Source organism: Macaca thibetana, chromosome 17 (assembly GCF_024542745.1).
Source record: "Macaca thibetana thibetana isolate TM-01 chromosome 17, ASM2454274v1, whole genome shotgun sequence".
NCBI classification, from domain to species: Eukaryota; Metazoa; Chordata; class Mammalia; order Primates; family Cercopithecidae; genus Macaca; species Macaca thibetana.
Window position 1 is genome coordinate 26508189 of NC_065594.1, and position 24647 is coordinate 26532835.

At 42.0% G+C, this 24647-nt stretch overlaps 1 protein-coding gene across 2 annotated transcripts in view; it reads right to left on the bottom strand.

The window, feature by feature from the left end:
* Nucleotides 1-18404, bottom strand: part of SUCLA2 (succinate-CoA ligase ADP-forming subunit beta) — a 70204-nt gene extending 51800 nt beyond the window's left edge. The window contains exons 1-4 of one of the 2 annotated variants that reach the window (XM_050766327.1): nt 18236-18385; nt 12181-12361; nt 3970-4069; nt 3634-3796 (exon numbers count right to left, since the gene is read on the bottom strand). In XM_050766327.1, coding sequence (XP_050622284.1) covers nt 3634-3796; nt 3970-4069; nt 12181-12361; nt 18236-18325 — 534 coding nt within the window. In that variant the 5' untranslated portion in view covers nt 18326-18385. Of the gene's footprint in view, nt 1-3633; nt 3797-3969; nt 4070-12180; nt 12362-18235 lie in introns of both variants that reach the window. The other variant, XM_050766325.1, reaches the window with a different exon arrangement.
* Between the last annotated feature and the right edge of the window lie 6243 nt (nt 18405-24647).

The following is a 24647-nucleotide window of genomic DNA, read 5'->3' on the forward strand; positions in this document are numbered from 1 at the left end:
ATTAGTTTGCTGAGGATAATGACTTCCAACTCCATCCCTATCCCTGCAAAGGACATAATCTCATTCCTGTTTTACGGCTGCAGAGTATTCCATGGTGTATATGTACCATATTTTCTGTATCCAATCTATCATTGATGGATGTTTAGGTTGACTCCATGTCTTTGCTATTGTGAATAGTGCTGCAGTGAACATACTGATGCATGTATCTTTGTAATAGAATGATACATATTCTTTTGGGCATATACCCAGTAGTGGGATTGCTGGGTCAAACAGTATTTCTGCCTCTAGGTCTTTGAGGAATTGCCACACTGTCGTCCACAATGGTTGAACTAACTTACACTCCTGTCAACACTGTAAAGACAGACATTCCTTTTTCTGCAAAACCTCACCAGCATCTGTTGTTTTTTGACTTTTTAATAACAGCCACCTGAGTGGCATGAGATGGTGTCTCATTGTGGTTTTGATTTGCTTTTCTCTAATGATCAGTGATAAGCTTTTTAATCACATGTATGTTGGCCATATGTGGCCCTTTTTTTTGAAACAGAGTCTTGCTCTGTCACCCAGACTGGAGTGCAGTGGCACAATCTCAGCTCACTGCAACCTCCACCTCCCAGGTTCAAGCCATTCTCCTGCCTCAGCCTCCCGAGTAGCTGGGATTACAGGCACCCACCACCATGCCCAACTGATTTTTTTATTTTCAGTAGAGACAGGGTTTCACCATGTTGGCCATGCTGGTCTCGAACTCCTGACCTCAGGTAATTCATCCATCTCCGCCTCCCAAAGTAATGGGATTACAGGCATGAGCCACCACACCCAGCCTGTGTCTTTTTCTCAGAAGTATCTGTTCATGTGCTTTGCCCCCTTTTTATTGGGGCTGCTTTTTTCCTGAAAATTTAAGTTTCTTATAAACTTTGGATATTAAACCTTTGTCGGAAGGATAGATTGCAAAAATTTACTCCCATTCTGCAGGTTGTCTGTTCGCTATGATGACAGTATCCTTTGCCGTGCAGAAGCTCTTTAGCTTAATTAGATCTCATTTGTCAATTATTGCTTTTGTTGCAATTGCTTTTGGCGTTTTTATCATGAAGTCTTTGCCCGTGCCTATGTCCTGAATGGTATTACCTAGATTTCCGTCTAGAGTTTTTACAGTTGAGTTTTACATTTAAGTCTTTAATCCATCTTGAGTTAACTTTTGTATTTGGTGTAAGGAAGGGGTTCAGTTTCAATTTTCTGCATGGCTAGCCTGTTCTCCCAGCACTATTTATTAAATAGGAAGTCTGTTCCCCATTTTAACAAAAGCAATTTCTAATGACTAGTTAATTCCCATGCATGGGACATTAACTCAATCACAAGTGCTCTTTGTAGTTTAAATAGCTGACTAATTTTTGTTGTTCAACAGAAATCTGTCCACAGGGATTCCCCAAAAAATGGCTATACCCCAAAAAGTAACACCAACCAACTCTACATTGGTCTAATGTGGTAATATCAAAGAATGTTATAATGTCTTCGGTCAGTTTTACTAGTACTATAGATTTTTAACCTGAATTATTATAACCATGTATTATTAACCATGTATTAAAATAAAAACATTTTATCCTCAACAAGACTTAAATAGTTGTCAGAAAATTCAAGTTCTTAAGATGAACTCAAATTTGATCCTTTTCCCAAATGCCTTAACATATCTTTAAGGATACATATTCATTATGCTACCTTTACTACAATAAAGATGAATTACTGGCCGGGCGCGGTGGCTCAAGCCTGTAATCCCAGCACTTTGGGAGGCCGAGAGGGGCGGATCACGAGGTCAGGAGATCGAGACCATCCTGGCTAACACGGTGAAACCCCGTCTCTACTAAAAAATACAAAAAACTAGCCGGGCGCGGTGGCGGGCGCCTGTAGTCCCAGCTACTCCGGAGGCTGAGGCAGGAGAATGGCGTGAACCCGGGAGGCGGAGCTTGCAGTGAGCTGAGATCCGGCCACTGCACTCCAGCCTGGGCGGCAGAGCGAGACTCCGTCTCACAAAAAAAAAAAAAAAAAAAAAAAAAAAAAAAAAGATGAATTACTATGGATAGAGAACTCCTATCTCAATTAATCCAGGTATTTATACCTTGTTTCTGGCTACTATAACAAAAAGTAAAAACATAACTAACAAAATGACAGATGCTGATATATAATGTCAACGAAAAGAAAAATAAAATGTAGTGAAAATAAGTCAATGTGTAAAAATATGATTTATGTAAATTTTGGGTAATATATGAGGTTACTGTCATGGGATTTTTAAAATAACTTACAAACTAAATTCTACCACATAGAATATCACTTGAGAATAAAACAGTGCTTCTTAATTTTATATTCTGAGTGGATTTTTACTACCATCTAGTGTTATTATCTTAAGATTTTATATACCTTATAAAAATTAAAAGTTGCAAAAGACGTATCACTCAAACATTAATAGAAGATTTAATTGCAAGTAAGAAAAATCACAATATAGAAAGCTGTTATTTTTTAAAAAGCTATTCTACATAAGAAAATTATTTTCATGACCCTTAAAATTTTTATTACTCTAAATTCTACACAATTAATGTTCTACATCAAATCCTTACTGGAGCTTTCAAATATATACTCAGTTGCTTCAAAAAAACAAGCTAGTTCTGGCTGGGCACAGTGGCTCACTCCTGTAATCCCAGCACTTTGGGAGGCCGAGGCAGGCGGATCACAAGGTCAGGAAATCGAGACCATCCTGGCTAACACAGTGAAACCCCGTCTCTACTAAAGATACAAAAAATTAGCCGGGTGTGGTGGCAGGCACTTGGAGTCCCAGCTACTCGAAAGGCTGAGGCAGGAGAATGGTGTGAACCCAGGAGGTGGAGCTTGCAGTAAGCCGAGATGGCACCACTGCAAGTCAGCCTGGGTGAGAGTGCGAGACTCCCTCTCAAAAAAAAAAAAAGCTAGTTAACACACAGATTCAGCTTGTAAAACCTAACTAATACCCTCAAAAAACAGATAATTCTAGTATAAAATGATTATCAATGCTCTCTCCAAACACCAGGTCCATAAAGGGATTTTCTCTTCACCAGAAGCTTCAACATTTTAGGTTCCAATAAAGAGAGGAGAGCTGTGCTAATGTAATACTCCTTAAAATCATATTGTTTGCTACTTTATGTCATCCCTCAAATTACCAAATATTGAATCATATAGTGAAACAAATCCCCCAAACTACTAAAAAAAAAAAAAAAAAAAAAGTTGAGAAAACAGAAGATGATGCAATGGATACACACTCTTCTAGTGGGTTCAGCGACTTTCTCTTTCATTAGAATATTTTAGTATGCTAGATATTATTTTCTCAATCTGGAGATGATCCAGAGATGATTTAAGCTGCTGTTAGTGAATTAACAATTTGAGAATCCCATGAAGTTTATTACAACAGAATTTTTCCTATGATTTTAAAATCATGATATTATATATCAAATTTTATGGCATAACAAAGCTGTTTTTTAAATGACATATCATGCTCACGACACACAGATTACAGTTTGTACTTTTAAAATCTTTCCCACATAAATAAAAACAATCAACTTTTGAAATTGAATGTCATAAATTTATCATCTATGTATCATGTCTGCAATTACTCACTTGAAATGACCTTTCCATTGTTATTGCAAAGTAGTATTCTCTCCTGGGATATTTCCGCTCACAGACCAATACTTGATTGCATATTCTGCCCTTTTCTCCCGTTTGCTTGGTAAACAGTTTTTTCCCAATCATTTGTGAAGAAACAGCTTTTGCTTCTTCTGGACTAAAAGAAGAAAAATAACTCAAATTTTTCTTTCCTCCAGTTGAGAAAAAGCAAATCCACATAATAGCCAAAATTTTATCTAATATTTAAATTTCAGTATTTTTATCAATTCAATAAGCAATCTTTAATCAATCTTTAACAAGGATGATTTATCCTTAAAAAATAGGACTTACGAGAAAACTATCTTCACTCCTCCTTTGAGGCCACTTTCAAACGTTCCTTTTCCTCTACCACCAGCTAAGACCTGCGCCTTTATCACAACATCTTTTGAACCTAGAAGAAAAACACTCCTATTAAATGTGAAGCATGGAGCAGCATGCCAGACATAGTATTTTGTTATTTAACATACATATTGACAGGTGGTATTAAATCAAGTCTAATTTATTCACAATGTCCAAAAATGAGGCATTTTGTTTATGTAGATTTTCTTTTTTTTTTGAGACGGAGTCTCACTCTATCGCCCAGGCTGGAGTGCAGTGGTGGGATCTCGGCTCACTGCAAGTTCCGCCTCCCAGGTTCATGCCATTCTCATGCCTCAGCCTCCCGAGTAGCTGGGACTACAGGCGCCCGCCACCACACCCAGCTAATTTTTTGTACTTTTAGTAGAGACGGGGTTTCACTGTGTTACCCAGGATGGTCTCGATCTCCTGACCCTGTGATCCGCCCGTCTCGGCCTCCGAAAGTGCTGGGATTACAGGCGTGAGCCACCGCGCCCGGCCTATGTAGACTTTCTAGATTAGAACACTAAAATAATCACTGTCTAAAAGATCCACAATTTTCAAAATTAGTCACTTACATTAAACCATTTCTTAAAGTAAACCGAAAATAATTTAACCATTCCTTGACACTTTGGAAAATGTCATCTAGAACTTTGGAAAGTATTAAAAGTATAAAATTGAATTTCATGTCTTCCTAACACTTCCCTCCCTCTCTAATCACATGTAAACTTGCTGTCCTGAGAATATTTGAGTTGCATATGCTATAGCAGAAATATGTCATGACTTGGGGGATATTACCATTACCAGTATTGACACTGATTTATACTGTCCCACTAAGCGAAAGTTCTATTAAAATACATTATTGAGCAGTACTGCATGAGTAGTACTATCAGGAGTTATTAAAGTATCTGTATCAAAAGATTTCAGAATGCTATGCTTGCAAAGCTTATGCATATTTTTAAATAAATGGACTGAATTTTTCTTCTTCAACAGGTAGACTGATTACTATTTATCCCTTTTCCTCTCCTTTCTAATTTGCTGTGGAACACCAGCAAACTAGCTGTTTAGCCTAGATAGTACTCATCATTCATGATCAAGAGTAAATGGGCCAGGAGCAGTGGCTCACTCCTATAATTCCAGCACTCTTGAGAGGCTGAAGCGGGCGGATCACATGAGGCCAGGAGTTCAAGATCAGACCAGCCAACATGGCGAAATCTCATCTCTATTAAAAATACAAAAATTAGCCGGGCATGGTGGTGCACATCTGTAATCCCAGCTACCTGGGAGGCTGAGGCACAAGAATCGCTTGAACCCGGGAAGCAGAGGTTGCAATGGGCCAGGATTGCGCCATTGCACTCCCTCCTGGAGGACAGAGCAAGACTGTCTCAAAAGAGTAAACGCTCTGGGTGATGGGTATCCTAAATGCCCTGACTTGATCATTACACACTCTATGCATGTAACAAAATATCACATGTACCCCAAAAATATTATGTATCAGTTAAAAAATAAGAGTAATACCTCTTACAAAGGCATCCTCTGTCTACCAGACAGGCAGAATTTCAGAGCCTCCTCATTTTGCCTCTCATAGCATTTTGCCCATACTGGCAGTGTGGTACCAACGATACATTATGGCAAAAAAATTAACCTTTGAGATCAGGGCTAAAGGTCTCATTGTATTCATTTTATCCCAAGCACAAGGCAGTCTCTGGGATATAACAACTATTCCATAGACATGGATTTGAACAGACTGAAGTAGGGTCCTCTACAACTAGGATGTCACTCCACGACGCACTTATCAAGCAGAATGAACCAACCAAGTAAATGAGGTAGGAAATGGAGTTTGAAACCAAACAAAAATAACCTAAAGTTTACACATTAACAATTATTTTAAAAGACCATTTAGAAAATTACTGATGTAAGCCTTCATCAGAAATGCGTGCTATTTAAACCAGATCATGACCCTGTGCATAGTCAGTCAAGAGAGTGTTTTAAAAACTTGTCTTTCACAAACCCCACTTCCATTCAGCCAGGAAATCATACTGGTTTTATCTTCAAATTAATCCAGAATCTTCACCATTCCTCATCACCTGCAATTTAGACTCTGATCCCAACCACCACTATCTCTTACCTATATGACCTTTGTCCCCCACAGAATATTCTCAAGGCAGCAGCCAAAGCAGGCACACCATTCCTTTACTTAAAACCTTGCACTGAATGCCAATCTCACTCAGAGTATATATATGAGAAAGTCCTTACAATGGCCTAGAAGACCCTATAATACCCTCTACACCCTATAATACTCTCTACCCTTTTTATCTCTTAGGCCCTCCCTGTTGCTCACTCAGTTCCAACTGCGCTATAGTTCCTCACTATTCCTGGGCATGTTCCTGCCTTCAGGACTTGGCTCTAATGCACCCTCTGCCTAGAATACTCTTCACTAGGTGTCCATTTGGGAAAGAAAAGCCACCGATCCTTCAAGTTTCTCTTTAAATCTCATGTTGCCCATGAAGCTTACCCTACTAACCTGCCCACCTGTGACCAATCCCCCTTACCTACTCCACTTCTTTCCGCCACAGAATTCATCACCTTCGTACATAAGTAATTTTCTTACATATATCATTTGTTGTTTTGCTTCCCCACTAGAAAAGAGGACCAGGAGGGCAGAATCTTTATTTTATTCATAGATGTTAATAAGCGTCTGGGAGAGTTCCTAGCACATAATATTTTGCTGAATGTTGAAAAAAAGGAACATTTAGGCCGGGCGCGGTGGCTCAAGCCTGTAATCCCAGCACTTTGGGAGGCCGAGACACGAGGTCAGGAGATCGAGACTTGGCTAACACCGTGAAACCCCGTCTCTACTAAAAATACAAAAAACTAGGATTTTAGTCCCAGCTACTCCGCTGAGGCTGGCGTAAACCCGGGAGGCGGAGCTTGCAGTGACGAAAACTCCAGCCCGGGCTACAGAGCAAGACTCCGTCTCAAAAAAAAAAAAAAAAAAAAAAAAAAAAAAAAAAGGAACATTTAAAAATATGAACAGAATTCTTATAAATCTGGATTTTTCAATGCTCTTACGAAAACTCAGAACTGGAAAAACTGGATGTACAGTACTACAACTAGAGCTGATTAGAAAAAGTACCTTGTTTAGATAAGACAGACTCTTTTCAATGAGCCTGTCTCTACCATTAACAAGGTATCACAACTAGTATTAGGTAATGAATAGAAACAACTTAGAAATTTCCTTGAAACAAACAATTACGTTCTTATGGAGAATACTACAGGTAGTCTCTGAACTGTGGCAAATTAGAGAGTTTATATCCAAATGGAAAGGAGCAGCCACTATTTATTCCACCTGTTTCTGTTTACCTGTCAAGTCCTGGTTTTCCAGCACTTTAAGTATTTGTTTATATCCAAAGAAATACTTGTTTATATCCAAAGAAGATAACTACAATGCAAACAATGCAAATGTAATGTAAAAAACATAGTTAACACTGTACTTTACTGAGCTAAATTCAATCATTCCTATTCATTAAACTGGGAACTTAACACACTAACTTAACACACTGACCTATTAAGTAAGAGTAATGAAGCTCTATTTTTTCAAAAACATTTTGCAAGACAGAATGTTCTTCTCTTCCCCACAAAGTGTCAATTTCCTTTCTTTAGGAATATAAAGTCTTTAAGGGCAAAAGATGATTCTTCAAAAGTTCCTTTAAAAAAAAAAAAAAAAAAGCCCTTCACAACAAAAGCAAAAAAAAAAAAAAAATTCATAAAATACAGTCTCATCAACTATCAAGAAGGGCAGAAGGATAAGAAGAGAAGTCTGAGGACAACTGGTTGAAACAAACATTTTATTCAATTCCATTAATTCACTCAACAGGTTCATCTACATACCAGACACTGTGCTACTACTGTAGATACAACAGTGAGTGAGACCTCTCCTGCCCTCATACAGCCTGCAGTCTTACTACATTTGGCACTTTGTTCTAGTCAGACAAGATATTTTTTGGATCCCAAGACTGTCTCTCTAAAACACAATCACTATCCCACCTACCTTTAGTCACTCACAAACATTTTAAGCATTCCTGGTATACAGGCATCTAACTAATAAATATTTAGAAGAAGAAAAAAAGAAGGTAAAGTCCTATTATATGCCATTAGAAATCTCCCTCCAGACTGACATTCATTAATCAGCATCCTTTACATGTATCTATTCAACCAGATAGGGATTCTGTCTTAAATATACTAGAAGCCAAACTATCTTTCTATAGTCAATGGGGAAATTCTAAAAATTCTGCCAAATCCGTGCCCAGGCGCAGTGGCTCATGTCTGTAGTCCCAGCACTTTGGGAAGCCAAGAGTGGGTGGGCTGCTTGAGCCTAGGAGTTTGAGACCAGCCTGGGCAATATGGTGAAACCCCATCTCAAGAAAAAATACAACACTTAGCCAGGCATGGTAGAGCACACCTATAGTCCCAGCCACTCAGCAGGCTGAGACGGGAGAAGTCGCTTGAGCCCAGGAGGTCGAAGCTGCAATGAGCCATGATCGCACCACTGCACTCCAGCCTGGGTGACAGAACAAGACACCATCTCAGAAACAAAACAACAACAGAAATTCTGCCAAATCCTTACTAAAATCATATTTTCTTGAATTATGAACTGTTAGAGATAATTTGCTCTCAAAACTGACCCCAAATTATATCTACTACATTTATCTGTGCTAACAACCATCCCTTTGATAATCTATTACAGAAAGTTCATGATCTTCAAGCTCACCAACCTTCATTTTGGGGACTCATATAGTCTTTTAAAATATTAGAATTAGATTTCTTTCTAACCATTCCTCCATTCCTAACCTCAATTATTCACAACAGGTAAAACTTACCTCCAGGATAATGTCTCTCAACTTTTTTCACATCATCACACAAACAGAAAATGATGGACATGGTAGGAAATACTGGGTAAAGAGGCTCAGTGGCCCCAAACCCCATGCTAACTCAACTTCTCCTGCCACCACAGGACTGGGGAGAGACAATAGTTTGGCACACCTGTAAAGCATTTATACTCTATTATATCACTTGTTGAGCAAAGCGCTGAGTTAAGAGTTTTTATGAAATGAGAATTAGCATTTTGTGAATTTCGCAGAAACTTAAAAAGCAAAAATCACCCTGAAGTATTGGGAATCAGTACTGGGAATTGCTATCTAGATGAACAAAACCAGGTGTACTTCTAAGGTCCCTCATTCTACACCTTGTGCAACTAGATCCCATAATCGTTATCTTTTGTTATCAATGACTCAGTAAAAACACAAAATTGTCCTCCATGTTTTCGCCAAAGTTTCTAAATTTATCTTTTACGAAGTAGCATTTCTGCTCCTCTAGATTTAAATTTCCTTGTTAATTATTAGTCTCACTCCCACACTATAATCATCATTTGCAATATTATTTGACAAAAAACACTTTCTAAATGAACAAGGTATCTGTTCCAACGGGCTCAAAATCAGAGCTGCCTACCTGCTTCTTACTACTTGTGAGTTCTAGTCCCAGAGAACTTGCCAGAAATACTCATAGTTACAGTTTATCCTGTGCATATTATTTCTTTCTTCTGTACCTAAAAATCATTAAAAGTTTTTATAAGGCATAATCAAAACAGATTGGCATCTGAATAAATCCTATTCATTTTATGAAAAAGTTTCTATGCAAATTATTTTTTCTGACAAAACAATGGAATTTGACTAAATGAGAAAATATATGGAAAACTAGTTAAAGAAACCAATTATAACAATCAAAAAATAGACAGGCACAGTGGCATGTGCCTGTAGTTCCAGCTACTTAGAGGCCTAGGTGGGAGGATCACTTGAGCCCAGAAGTTTGAGACTACCCTGGGCAATATAGTGACCCTATCTCTAAAAAAAGTGTTTTTTCGGCCGGGCGCGGTGGCTCAAGCCTGTAATCCCAGCACTTTGGGAGGCCGAGACGGGCGGATCACGAGGTCAGGAGATCGAGACCATCCTGGCTAACACGGTGAAACCCCGTCTCTATTAAGAAATACAAAAAAAACTAGCCGGGCGAGGTGGCGGGCGCCTGTAGTCCCAGCTACTTGGGAGGCTGAGGCCGGAGAATGGCGTGAACCCAGGAGGCGGAGCTTGCAGTGAGCTGAGATCCGGCCACTGCACTCCAGCCTGGGTGACAGAGCAAGACTCCGTCTCAAAAAAAAAAAAAAAAAAAAAAAAAGTGTTTTTTCTGGAATTTTGAAATCTGGAAACAAGGGGAAAACCGTTTTTACTGACGTAATTATATATAAATCAGGTCCTATTAACATTATGCAGAAGTTCCAACTATAGGTCACCATTAATTAACAAAAATTTCACCACAATTAGTATGAACTTATACAAAGCTTTTGCTTAATAAAAAGTTTGCTTGTAATCTGATTTAAAATAATTTTTTCTGATTAACAACAATAATAACTAGCAAACTATAAATGAAAAATCATGCTTCCAAGTCAAGGAAATCACGGTCATCTCATTCAAAAACACAGCTTATTTGACAGTTTTCTTAACTTGTATGTATCTTTAATTTTGAAAGAAAAATCCAGTCTAGAGACAAATAAGTACTACCCAAGATGAATACTTTTAAAATTTCAAACACTTTGAAAATGTTCCTTATATTTCTTAAAAAACATAAAAGCAAAGTATTCAACAAATCATATTAAAGTCATATTAATTAAATGTACATAGAAGAGAGATGACTTATGCTAATCTACATAAAATTGGTGGGATTTAAAATACTGCTAAAAAGAAAATGCAGGCTGGGCGCGGTGGCTCAAGCCTGTAATCCCAGCACTTTGGGAGGCCGAGGCGGGCGGATCACAAGGTCAGGAGATCGAGACCACAGTGAAACCCCGTCTCTACTAAAAATACAAAAAATTAGCCAGGCGCGGTGGCGGGCGCCTGTAGTCCCAGCTACTCAGGAGGCTGAGGCAGGAGAATGGCGGGAACCCGGGAGGCGGAGCTTGCAGTGAGCCGAGATCGCGCCACTGCACTCCAGCCTGGGCAACAGCGTGAGACTCCGTCTCAAAAAAAAAAAAAAAAAAAAAAAAAAAGAAAATGCAGTGCATAGCTAGTACATCAGCTCATGTTTTCATGTTAAATCTTTAAAAATGTAAGCTTATTTTCTGAAATCAAAATTTTTTTAAGAAATTGAAATTAACAAAAGCTATTAAGGCTTCTGTTATCAATAAAGGAATCTGCTAATAAACATGGGCAACTATTAAATTCATTTAATATTTATTAATTTAGTATTTATTGATTACCTAAGTGTAAGGCATTCTTCTAAGATTTTGGGATGTATCAGTGAACAAATAAGAAAAAGAAACTCGGGCTGGGCATGGTGGCTCATACCTGTAATCCCAGCACTTTGGGAGGCCGAGGTGGGCGGATCACGAGGTCAGGAGTTTGAGACCAGCCTGGGCAACATAGTGAAACCCTATCTCTACTAAAAATATAAAACAATTAGCCGGGTATGGTGGTGGGTGCCTGTAATACCAGGTACTTGGGAGGCTGAGGCAGGAAAATCCCTTGAACCTGGGAAACGGAGGTTGCAGTGAGCCAGGATTGCACTATTGCACTCCAACCTGGGTGATAAGAATGAAACTCCATCTCAAAAAAAAACGAAAGAAAAGAAAAAGAAACTCTGTTCTCATGGAGTTTACATTCTAGCACTCTACTTTTTGTTCCCCTTTGGTTCCATATTTTTCATGACAGAAAATGGAAGGGGAAGCACTGGACCTCTCCTTATAAGCACATTAACAGCTAAGATTTTCCTTCACCATTTCCCCAAAGAATCATCACAACTGCCATCCTTTAAGCTCCAGAGTAGTTAGAGTAGTAGTAGTAGAATTCCATTCCCCATAATTATATTCCAACTAAAAACAGGACTTCAGCTTCCTAATGCCAATGTAAGGGACTCCCACGTCACTGGCACTATGGGAGCGCATAATAATAACAATAATTATTTTAGAATTTCAATAATCATAAAGTTCCACCTTCTATTTTAAGCAAAGAAAATGTACTTAAAAAAAAAAGTTAAAAGTTGTTATCAAACCAAAACTAAACTTGAAATCTTCTCAGAGCTCTCATGTCAAGGTGGCAAAAGTTTTTCTTAATTTAGTACCTAATTTTTTGGCAACTGCATAAGCTTCATCTGGTGACTTTGCCACACATCCTTTGGGAATGGAGACACCAGCTTCTTGTAATAATTCCATACTCATGTATTCATGTAGTGAGAGATTCCTTTGCTGTTGCTGCTGTACTTGGAGTCCATGGTTATTAAACAATCCAGAACTTCCCAGAACCTAGAAAGATTGGGGACATATTTATATATGACAGTGATTTGGCAGTTAAGTCTTGTTAACTACTTGGTTCTTCATAACTATAACAGAAATGTTTTATCAAAATACAATATTCAGAGTACCTGAATTACAGCATAAAACTAAAAGCTAGCCTATCAACTAAATATCACTATTACCACTGTCGTTTTAATTATTTCCTTATCATCTCTCTTCTTTATTTTAGATTTCAGCTTTACTACCATATCTCCAATGATCTACAGGGCAGTTCTACCTCAATGCCATATTCAGCAGATCTAAAACCAATCTCATCTTTTCCACCAAACCAAAACCCCTTCCCAATTTTCTTCTCTCTACCAATTCCTCCAGCACCTAACAAATCACCTGACACTAGATATGTAAAAATAAAATAATTTGGTACCATTACTCTTTCATACACTCGATACTCAAAACCATGGCTTCATCTGTAGTGGATATTGCAGTATGCTGCCCATATCCCCCCGGCACTCCCCATTCAGGACCAAGGCATTCATAGCCCCAGCTGCCGCTGCTGGGAGTGCTGGTTGCTGATAGCTCTCAGCCAAGTCCTCTCACTGGAGACTACTTGCCCAAAGTCACACCTCCTTCCCACTGGCAGCCTGTACCCTATGACTGGTCAATGGAATCACGCATTTAAGTGTTATCCACACATTTCCATAATCTCAATACAGAATGAGGTATACTGAAACACGGTTCATATGAAACACACAATGTCATAAGAATTAAATTTAAAGAGGTCAAATAAACAATCTGTTTCTTAAAGTAGGTTCATGAGCTTTTGCCTCAAAACGAACTGGGTTGTCTGTAAACTGCTGATTCCTGAGATCCATTCTCAGCTGCAAAATTAGAATCTCTGGACTGGGCCCAAGGAAATCTGCATTCATAACAAGTCACTCAGTTGATTCTTAAGAACCCTACAGTTATGAAAACTACTAGTCTTACAAATCAATCATATATAATAGCAATTTATTTCTGATTCATTTAGCAAGCTAAAATCCTTGGTAACATTTGACTTAGGTAGCTCAATTCCTTGATTTAGTGTCACTTCAATATTAAAAGCCAGCAACCAAGCTGGGCACAGTAGCTTGCACATATAATCCCAGCTACTCCTGAGACTGAGGCAGGAGGATGGCTTCAGCTCAGGAGTTTGAGACTGCAGTGAGCTGTGATTTCACCATTGTCCTCCAGCTTGGTCAACAGAGCAAGACCCTGTCTAAAAAAATGAATAAATAAGTTAAAAAAAAAAAAAAAAGAAAGAAAGAAAGAAAAGAGAAAAGAAAAAAGAAAAAAGCCAGCAACCTCTCAAACTACTGTTTAGCATGCCTCTACCTTCTGACTCAGAAATCCCATTCCTGGGTATAGATCAATAGAAATTAGTCCTTGGCCGGGTGCAGTGGTTCACGCCTGTAATCTCAGGACTTTGGGAGGCCAAGGCGGGCGGATCATGAGGTCAGGAGATGGAAACCATCCTGGCTAACACAGTGAAACCCCGTCTCTACTAAAAATACAAAAAGATTATGGCCGGGCGCGGTGGCTCAAGCCTGTAATCCCAGCACTTTGGGAGGCCGAGACAGGCGGATCACGAGGTCAGGAGATCGAGACCATCCTGGCTGACACGGTGAAACCCCGTCTCTACTTTAAAAAATACAAAAAACTAGCCGGGCGAGGTGGCGGCGCCTGTAGTCCCAGCTACTCGGGAGGCTGAGGCAGGAGAATGGCGTGAACCCGGGAGGCGGAGCTTGCAGTGAGCTGAGATCCGGCCACTGCACTCCAGCCTGGGCGGCAGAGCGAGACTCCGTCTCAAAAAAAAAAAAAAGATTAGCCAGGCGTGCTGGCGGGCGCCTGTAGTCCCAGCTACACGGGAGGCTGAGGCAGGAGAATGGCGTGAGGCAGAGCTTGCAGTGAGCCGAAATTGTGCCACTGCACTCCAGTCTGGGTGACAGTGACAGAGCGAAACTCCATCTCAAAAAAAAAAAAAAAGAAAAGAAATTAGTCCTTACATCTATCAAAAGGCACATATAAAAATGTCCAGAGCAGGCTTATTTATAACAGACAGAAAACAGAAATTAGCTGATTGCCCATCAACAAGAGAATGGATAAACTATGGTATATGTACATAATAGTATACTACAGAAAAATAAAAAGAAAAAAAGTGCTATGGCTCACATATCAATGGATTAATCTCACAAACATAATGTAGAGGGAAAGAAGCCAGAAACAAGAATATATACTTACATGATTTATTTTTACAGAGTTCAAAACCAGTCAAAATTAGCCTATGATGACAGAAGTCAGAATTAGTTGCTACCTTCTGTCAGGGAGTATTGATAAGAGAGAAGACATGAGAGCCTTCTGAGGGCTGGAAACATTGTATATCTTGATGTGGATGATGGTTACACAGGTGAATACATACATAAAAATTAATCTAGCTATCTACTTAGCTGTACATCTTACTGTACATAAATTATACCTCAAAATAATAATAAAAATAAGTGCGTAGGGGAGTAACCAGCATAAGCCTGGCAAAAATAGTCATACACTCAAATTTTTTTTTTTTCCGAGACCGAGTCTCACTCTGTCGCCTAAGCTGGAGCGCAGTGGTGCAATCTTGGCTCACTGCAACCTCCATGTCCTGGGTTCAAGCGATTCTCCTGTCTCACCCTCCCGAGTAGCTGGGACCCCAGGCGCGTGCCACCACACCCGGCTGATTTTTTTTCTTTTTTTTTTTTTTTTTTTTTTTGAGACGGAGTCTCGCTGTGTCGCCCAGGCTGGAGTGCAGTGGCCGCATCTCAGCTCACTGCAAACTCCGCCTCCCGGGTCTACGCCATTCTCCTGCCTCAGCCTCCCGAGTAGCTGGGACTACAGGCGCCCGCCACCTCACCCGGCTAGTTTTTTGTATTTTTTAGTAGAGACGGGGTTTCACCGTATTAGCCAGACTGGTCTCGATCTCCTGACCTTGTGATCCGCCCGTCTCGGCCTCCCAAAGTGCTGGGATTACAGGCTTGAGCCATCGCGCCCGGCTGATTTTTTTTCATTTTTAGTAGAGATGGGGTTTCACCATGGTAGCCAGGATGGTCTCGATCTCCTGACCTCGTGATCCACCCGCCTCAGCCTCCCAAGTGCTGGGATTACAGGTGTCAGCCACTACGCCCAGCACACTCAAATATTTTTTTGATGACTGTGTATTAGACAGTGGACTACAGACACTAAAAGAATAAAGACACCAGGGTCCCAGCCACAGAGTTCACAGGCATGTAAATAAACAACTGCAATACATAGGTCACTAGCATGTAAATCACTAGGTGGCACCTAATTGGTTAGTTGGATCAGAGAAAATGTCATAAGGTCTGATTCCAAGTTTAAATTTTTAAAAATCTAATGTCTATAAAGAACACTTTGGGGACGACTAGAAAAATCCGAATCTAAACTATATATATTAATGTTACAGCAATATTGAATTCCTAAGTATGATCATTATATTGTGGTTATTTGGAAGAATGTCCTTATTCTCAAAGACATATGCTGAAACACGTATAATTTTCAACGAAGATACACTAGGCTAAAGATATCAAGAAATTGGAGGAGGGTCAGAGAACTTAAAAAAACGTTGAAAACAGGCCGGGCGCGGTGGCTCAAGCTTGTAATCCCAGCACTTTGGGAGGCCGAGGCGGGCGGATCACAAGGTCAGGAGATCGAGACCATCCTGACTAACACGGTGAAACCCCGTCTCTACTAAAAAATACAAAAAATTAGCCGGGCGAGGTGGCAGGCGCCTGTAGTCCCAGCTACTCGGGAGGCTGAGGCAGGACAATGGCATGGACCCGGGAGGCGGAGCTTGCAGTGAGCTGAGATCCAGCCACTGCACTCCAGCCTGGGCGACAGAGCGAGACTCTACCTCAAAAAAAAAAAAAAAAGTAGCTGTGGGCGGTGGTGGACGCCTGTAGTCCCAGCTACTCGGGAGGTTGAGGCAGGAGAATGGCGTGAACCCGGGAGGCAGAGCTTGCAGTGAGCCGAGATTGAGCCACTGCACTCCAGCCTGGGCGACAGAGCAAGGCTCCGTCTCAAGGAAAAAAAAAAAAATGTTGAAAACAAATTGCTAAATTAAATGTGTGACCTTGAACAAGTTTCCTAAGACTCTGTACTTCTATGTCCTCATCTACAAAAGCAAAGGGTTAGACTAAGGTCCTTCCAAACTCTAGAGCTGCATTTCTTAACAGCAGGGTAGAAGAGAGCAACTGGAATAATGAAAATAGTACTAGATATTTCCATATGGAGAAATGAAGCCTTTTAAATGAACTTCCAAAAAGATAAAGATTTTGATTAGAATGAAAACGTATGTGTCACCAAATTCCCCATTTTCTGAAAACTAAATGGCACTCTTGTAAGACTCACAAGAAGGAAGTTCAAGGCCAAAAAGTCACTCCTTCTTTTGGGAAGCAAACTCACAGAACTCACTACCCCTAGGCTGAAAGTATGAACAACTTTTTGTTTATTTGTCTGAGGCAGAGTCTAGCTCTGTCGACCAGGTTGGAGTGCAGTGGCGCGATCTCGGCTCACTGCAAGCTCCACCTCTCGGGTTCAAGCCATTCTCCGGCCTCAGCCTCCCGAGTAGCTGGGACCTCAGGCGCCCACCACCACGCCTGGCTAATTTTTTTGTATTTTTAGTAGAGACGGGGTTTCACCGTGTTAGCCAGGATGTTCTCGATCTCCTGACCTCGTGATCCGCCAACCTCGGCCTCCCAAAGTGCTGGGATTACAGGTGTAAGCCACCGCGCCCGGCGGAACTTTAACAAAAATGAAGGAAAAAAAAGGTAGCGGCAGGAGGGCCCCAAATCAATGCATACTATGACATGTATTAAGAGTTACTTCAGAAAAAAAAAACTAAAACTCTGGAATTGACTTAGGACACCAATAATGCCCTTCCACAAGTTTTTGTTGTAAAAGTTGGAAGAAAGATGTTTGTTTTCAAAGTTGTCGAGCCGACTCAAGTACACGGGCTTTAGAACCAGACAGCTCTGGGATTAAATCTCAGCTCTGATTTTACCTCCTATATGACCTAGTCCAAATTACTTGTTCTCTTAACCATAGTATGTTCAACAATGATGCAGGTATTGAATGACTTCCTCACAGTTGCTGAAAAACCTGAGAGACTACATATAAAGCGCTTAGCACATTACCTGGCACACATCAAATATTCAAAACAAAGTTAGTAATTACTATGCTATAGCCTATCCAGAAATAAGGCTATACAAAAGAAGATTATTTTCTTACCTCTCCAACTGGTTAGGTAGAAAACATAATCTTATTACTGCTATTAACAAGTAGAACAGCATACAACTACTGGGAGGAGAGGGGAGACTTCCCTACTTTGCCCCAGAGAAGGCAAGTCAGCAAACACCGCTGGTCCTCTGACATTCCCACCTATGACAGCTCCCAAGAAACACAAAAGTACATTTGAAGGGCATTCCCCCCTGTCCAAAGAGGGGCCGCTCAAGTCTCAGCCCACCGCGCCAGACGCGGGAATGGCAGCAGACTGTCCTGACCCTCTCACCTCCACTCAGAGCCCACCTGCTCCCGCCCACCCCTCAGAAACTGCAGGAGCAGCCACGGCCGGGCCGTCCGGGCTCCTCGCGGACTAAGGGCTGGGGCCGCGCGGCGCAAACTTGGGCTCGCTCGTAGTCTTGGCGAGCAGCACTCCCGGGCAAGTAGCCCGAGGGCCTTGCAGGGCACCCAAAAAATGTCACTGCCGGCGAAGTGACCCCAAGTCGGGCCACGAGACCCCTCACACCTCACCCTTTCTCCTGCCGACCCTCGAGATGAGAGTGGGCTGCAAGGCATTACCTGAGCAGCGGCCCCCAGGGCTGTCCGAGGCCTGTGGTTCCGAAGGGTAGCGACGGCCAACATCCGGCCGTAGAACACGGAGGCCGCCATTTCTGAGTCGGACCCCGTCCCCTCGGCGCTCCGCGCAGGCGCACAGGCGCTAGGCGGCCCAAGGCGCAGCCTCTCTGCAGGGCTCACCAACGCCCCGCCTCGCCCCACCCGTTGCGGGCGGGGCCTCGGGTTAACACTGCAGCTGCTAGACCAGCTCCCTGGCCGGCGCAGAGCAAACTTTGAACTTTGGAACTGGGCACTGCAGCCCCAATATCTGCCCTGCAGTCAGAAAGCAACCTGAACACTTCCAGGTGAATTGCAATGGAAAGGTGACCAGCGCTGCCACTTGTGTGAACTTAACTTCTCTGAGCCTCAGTTGCCTCATCTGTAAAATGGGTTTCATTCAAGAAATGGTTACCCAGTGTCTGCTTCGTGCTAAACAGCGTTGAGTCCTTGGGCTACAGCAATGAATAAAACCACTTGTGATGCTCAAGAAGAAGATGGTCGGTGTCACCGCCGTCCCTATGAAGAGACCACCAAACAGGCTTTGTGTGAGCAACAAGGCTGTTTATTTCACCTGGGTGCAGGCGGGCTGAGTCTGAAAAGAGAGTCAGCGAAGGGAGATAGGGGTGGGGCTGTTTTATAGGATTTGGGTGGGTAGTGGAAAATTATAGTCAAACGGTGTTTTTCTCTTCCGGGCAGGGGCGGGGGTCACAAGGTGCTCAGTGGGGGAGGTTCTGAGCCAGGAGAAGGAATTTCACAAGGTTAATCGCTCGGTTAAGGTGGGGCAGTAACAAGTCACAATGGTGGGATGTCATCAGTTAAGGCAGGAACAGGCCAATTTCACTTCTTTTGTGATTCTTCACTTGCTTCAGGCCTTCTGGATGTACACGTGCAGGCTTGGGCTCAGAGGCCTGACAGTCGGCCACTAGTTACCAAAGCTGGCAGCAGGCTGGAGTCACCTGGGAAGCTATTGATTGATTGATTGACTGATTGACAGGGTCTTGGTCTGTCACCCAGGATGTAGTGCAGTGAGGTGATAACGGCTCAATGCAGCCTCAACCTCCCATGCTCAAGGGATCCTCCCACCTCAGCCTGTCAAGTAGTTTGGGACCACAGGTGTGTGCCACTAGGCTTGGTTGATTTTTTTATTTTTATTTTTTTAGGGACAGAATCTCTCCATGTTGCCCAGGCTGGTCTCCAACTCGTGGGTTCAAGCGATCCTCCTGCCTCAGCCTCCCAAAGTGCTGGGATGACAGGTGTGGGCGACCACACCCAACCAAGGATCTAGTTTTTGAAAAGATGAATAAATTTAACAAACCTCCAGCAAGACTGCAAAGAAAAAAAAAAAAGAGAAGACATAAATTACCAACGTGAGGAACGTACCAGGGAATATAATTACCCTTCAGACACCAAAAAGGAATGCCATAAATAATACCACACAACATAAATTTGACAACTTTGACAAAATGAGCAAATTCCTCAGAAGGCACAAATTACTACAAATAACCTAATATGAAAAGTATAATTTAAATAGTCCTCTAACTAGAGAGAATTGTAATTGTAATTTTTAAACTCAAAAAAAAAAAAAAATACCCGAGATCTCCAGGCACAAAAACTTTCACTAATGAATTCTATCAAATGTTTACACAAGAATTAACACCAATTCCATACAACCTCTTCCAGAAGATAGAAGAGGAAGGAACAGTTCCCGATGTATTGTATGAAGTTAGAATTACCCCAGTACCAAAACCAGGAAAAGACCTTACAAAAAGAGAAAAAATCCAACATTTCTCATGAATATTGTTGGAAAAATCCATAGCAAAATATTAGCAAATTTAATTCAGAAATATATAAAAAGAATTGTACAATATGACCAAGTGGGATTTATTCCAGAGATGTAAGTTTGTTTTAATATTTGAAAATATGTGTAATGCATTATATTAACAGAATAAGTTAGAAAAATCACATCATAATTGTCAGGCCTCTGAGCCCAAGCTAAACCATCATATCCCCAGCAACCTGCACATATATATCTAGATGGCCTGAAGCAACTGAAGAGCCACAGAAGTGAAAATAGCTTAACTGATGACATTCCACCATTGTGATTTGTTTCTACCCCACCCTAACTGATCAACGTTCTGTATAATCTCCCCCACCCTTAAGAAGTTTCTTTGTAATTCTCCCCACCCTTGAGAATGTACTTTGTGAGATCCACCCCCTGCCCCCAAAACAGTGTTGTTAACTCCACCACCTATCCCAAAACCTGAAAGAACTCATGATAATCCCATCACCCTTGCTGACTCCTTTTTCGGACTCAACCTGCCTGCACCCAGGTGAAATAAACAGCCATGCTGCTCACACAAAGCCTGTTTGGTGATCTCTTCACACGGACACGTGAAACAATAATTTCAATCAAAACAAAAAAAGTTGCTGGGCACAGTGGTTCATGCCTGTAATCCCAACACTTTGGGAAGCTGAGGTGCGAGGACTGCTTGAGCCTAGATGTTCAAGACCAAACTGGTTGGGCCACTTAGCAAGACCTCATTTCTATAAATAATTTAGCCAGTCATGGTGGTGCACACCTGTGGTCCCAACTACTCCAGAGACTGAGATCGGGGGGCTCACTTGAGCCCAGGAGGTCAAGGCTACAGTGAGCAGTGATCGTGCCACTGCACTCCAGCCTGGGTAACATAATGAGACCCCATTACAAAAAAAAAAAAGGCAGGAGGGGATTCTCCTCTTCTGCCCCAGGCTTGTCATGCTTCCCATTTGAGTCCTCCTCTGAAATGAGGTCATCCCAAAGAGTCTCCTATACCAAAGCAAATTTGGTAACATAGTATGATCAGGTAGCCATAAAGAGAGGGACCTCTTCAGCACTCTTTGTTGCTCTATTTGGACTCTTCCCATCTCTGGTCTGCCTAATCCAGGAACACCATACTGAGTCTACATGGATGCCAGGACTTTTCAACCTCCCACATCTGGGTTCTTTTTTTAGAGATGGTCTTGCTCTGTCACCCAGGCTGGAGTGCAGTGCCACCATCATAGCTCACTGTAGTCTCGAACTCCTGGGCTCAAGTGATCTTCCCACTCAGCATCCCCTAGTAGCTAGTACTACAGGTGTGAGCCACTGCACCCAGCTATATCAGGAACATCTTAAGTAGGCTGGGAGCAGTGGCTCACGCCTGTAATCCTAACACTTTGGGAGGCCAAGGCAGGCAGATCACCTGAGGTCAAGAGTTTGAGACCAGCCTGGCCAACATGGTGAAACTCCGTCTCCACAAAAATTACAAAAATTAGCCAGGCAGGGTGGCAGGTGCCTGTAATCCTAGCTACTCAGGAGGCTGAGGCAGGAGAATCACTTGAACCTGGGAGGCAGAGGTTGCAGTGAGCTGAGATCGCGCCAATGCACTCCAGTCTGGGTGACAGAGTGAGACCCTGTCTCAAAAAAAAAGTTAAAGGGGCACAAGGAGAAAAAGATGATTGAAAAGACAGCCCTTTAAACCAGAACAGAGTGAACATGATTTAATGGGACCAAGCTGAACCACAATGAACATTTGATTCATTTTACACAGACCCATATCCCAACTAGTGACAAAGAGATTTGGGAGAAAATCAGACTCCATATTAAAAAAAAAAAAGAAAAGAAAAGAAAGAAAGAAACTCGTTTTCTTTGCACATCTGAGTTGCAGTGTGAATTAAATTTGTGATTCAGTTACAATACATACCATCTAATACTACACAAAACCATAAGGTGGGTTCCTGAGTTTTATACATGAAGCTTCAAATATCAAACATTTCCCCAGAGGAAAGAGGGAAAAGAAACTGGATGAGTTTAAACAAGAGGCTCAGGTCTGAGAGTAGAATCAAGCACATCCAGGCCGGACCCGGTGGCTCACGCCTGTAATCCCAGCACTCTGGGAGGCCGAGGCGGGCAGATCACGAGGTCAGGAGATCGAGACCATCCTGGCTAACACAGTGAAACCCTATCTCTACTAAAAATACAAAAAAAATTAGCCGGGCGTGGTGGCGGGCACCTGTAGTCCCAGCTATTCGGGAGGCTGAGGCAGGAGAATGGCGTGAACCCCAGGCGGAGGTTGCAGTGAGCCGATATTGCACCACTGCACTCCAGCCTGGGCGACAGAGCGAGACTCCGTCTCAAAATAAAATAAAATAAAGCACATCCTGTCAGCACAGGGCTGCCCAGGGCAGGGTGGGGTGAAAGAATGGCTCCAGCTACAGTGAACTCTCTTTTCCAAATCAATCTCCTGAGAAAGAGTTACAGGTGAAGGAAAGAGGAATCGGACAGCATGACCTTAACTGCTTTATTTCATCTTATAACCTAACTGTATTTGTTACACGTTATTCAGGAAAATTAAGGAGAGCCTGCTTCCTACTTCATTGCTAGGAATATTCTCAGCCTTAGTTCAAATTATCTTCTGGTAAAAAGCTGAATCAATAATAACAGATACATAAAAGGGGTATGAAAATAGAACAGAGAGGCTGCCATTAACTTAAGAATGTACTGGAGCAGAACAAAATAGCCAGTTGGAGGGGCATTCCAGCATCCCCTAGACTGAGGCTATTTCTTTTTTCTTTTTTTCTTTTTCTTTTTTTTTTTTTTTTTTTTTTTTGAGAACGGAGTCTCGCTGGGTCACCCAGGCTGGAGTGCAGTGGCGCGATCTCAGCTCACTGCAAGCTCCGCCACCCGGGTTCACGCCATTCTCCTGCCTCAGCCTCCCGAGTAGCTGGGACTACAGGCGCCGGCCACCATGCCTGGCTAATTTTTTTTTTTTTTTTTTTTTTTTTTTTTTTTTGAGACAAAGTCTGGCTCTCTCACCCAGGCTGTAGTGCAGTGGCCAGATCTCGGCTCACTGCAACCTCCGCCTCCTGGGTTCACACCATTGTCCTGCCTCAGCCTCTCGAGTAGCTGGGACTACAGGCGCCCGCCACCACGCCCGGCTAATTTTTTTTATTTTTAGTAGAGACGGGGTTTCACCATGTTAGCCAGGATGGTCTTGATCTCCTGACCTTGTGATCTGCCAGCCTCAGCCTCCCAAAGTGCTGGGATTACAGGCATGAGCCACCGCACCCGGCCTATAACTTTTTGTATTTTTAGTAGAAACGGGGTTTCACCATGTTATCCAGGATGGTCTTGATCTTCTGACCTTGTGATCCGCCTGCCTCAGCCTCCCAAAGTGCTGGGATTACAGGTGTGAGCCACCCGCCCCGCCGACTGAGGCTATTTCTATGTAAACGGAGGGAGGAAAATGTTGCTCTCCTGGCAGAGTGCTGGAATTGGGCAGGAGAGGGGCCTCTTTGCCTAGATCAACTTTCCTTCAGCTGGGAATCTGGATAAATGTAGAAAGTGTAGCAATAAGGAGCTCCGGCAGGTTCTCATGCTGCAGTAACTTCTGGTAGATCCTGTTCAACGGGTTGAGAATCCTGCAGAAGGGAATTCAATATGAGGATTCTCTAATTAGAGTAATATTTATGTGGGTTGACACTTCTTTGATATGATTCATAAACATCAGCTTGGTGCTTTTTTTCATGACCATTTGTACTTACTTGAATCATGCCACTTTTCTCCACACAGCATGAAGTTTTCAGGAAAAAAAAAGTTTTCTTGTTTAACTATTTAAAACGACAGATGCTCCTCGACTTACAATGGGGTTACATCTAAATAGAACCATTGTAAGTTGAAAGCAAAATCTTCGACTTGACTATATTTTCAACTTACAATGAGTTTATTTGGAAATAACCCATCATAAGTCAAGGAGCCTATTGAATGTTATTGCTTTTGCACCACTGTAAAATAGAAAAATCATTACATCAAACCATTTAATCTAGGGACATCTGTATTTTGTTACACTGGTATAAGGGAGAGCAGCTTTTACTCAAGTACTCATTTATAGTGTGTGTATGTGTTAGTCACTGTGTGGGTACTAGAGATACTGACATCAAAGCCATCCTCCTTGACCTTAATGCTTCTCTGGGCTGGTGCACCTTTCTTGTCATTCCTTTATGGGAGGATATACTTAGGTTATTCCAACTCTTCAAAGCTTAGTAAAGATGAGGCTGTAACATATAACCAGGTTTTGTTGAAGGTTTTGGGATAATGAAATGGAACTACTATGCAATAAAAGAAAACCTTAAACTGGCTAGCGAATGTGACTTCTGAATGTCTTAGGCTCTCCTCTTCACCTTCCCACGTCCTGTTAGCCCCAGACTTCCTACTATGTTCTAGGAGTGGCCTACTTACCTCAACAGGAATACTTGGGACCATGAATATCACCACCCCAGAGCCAGGCTCTCCAAGTCCTCCAAGGCCCAGTGAGAGGAGGAACCTGCTAAGGCTAGCCTCTGCAGATATACAATCTTC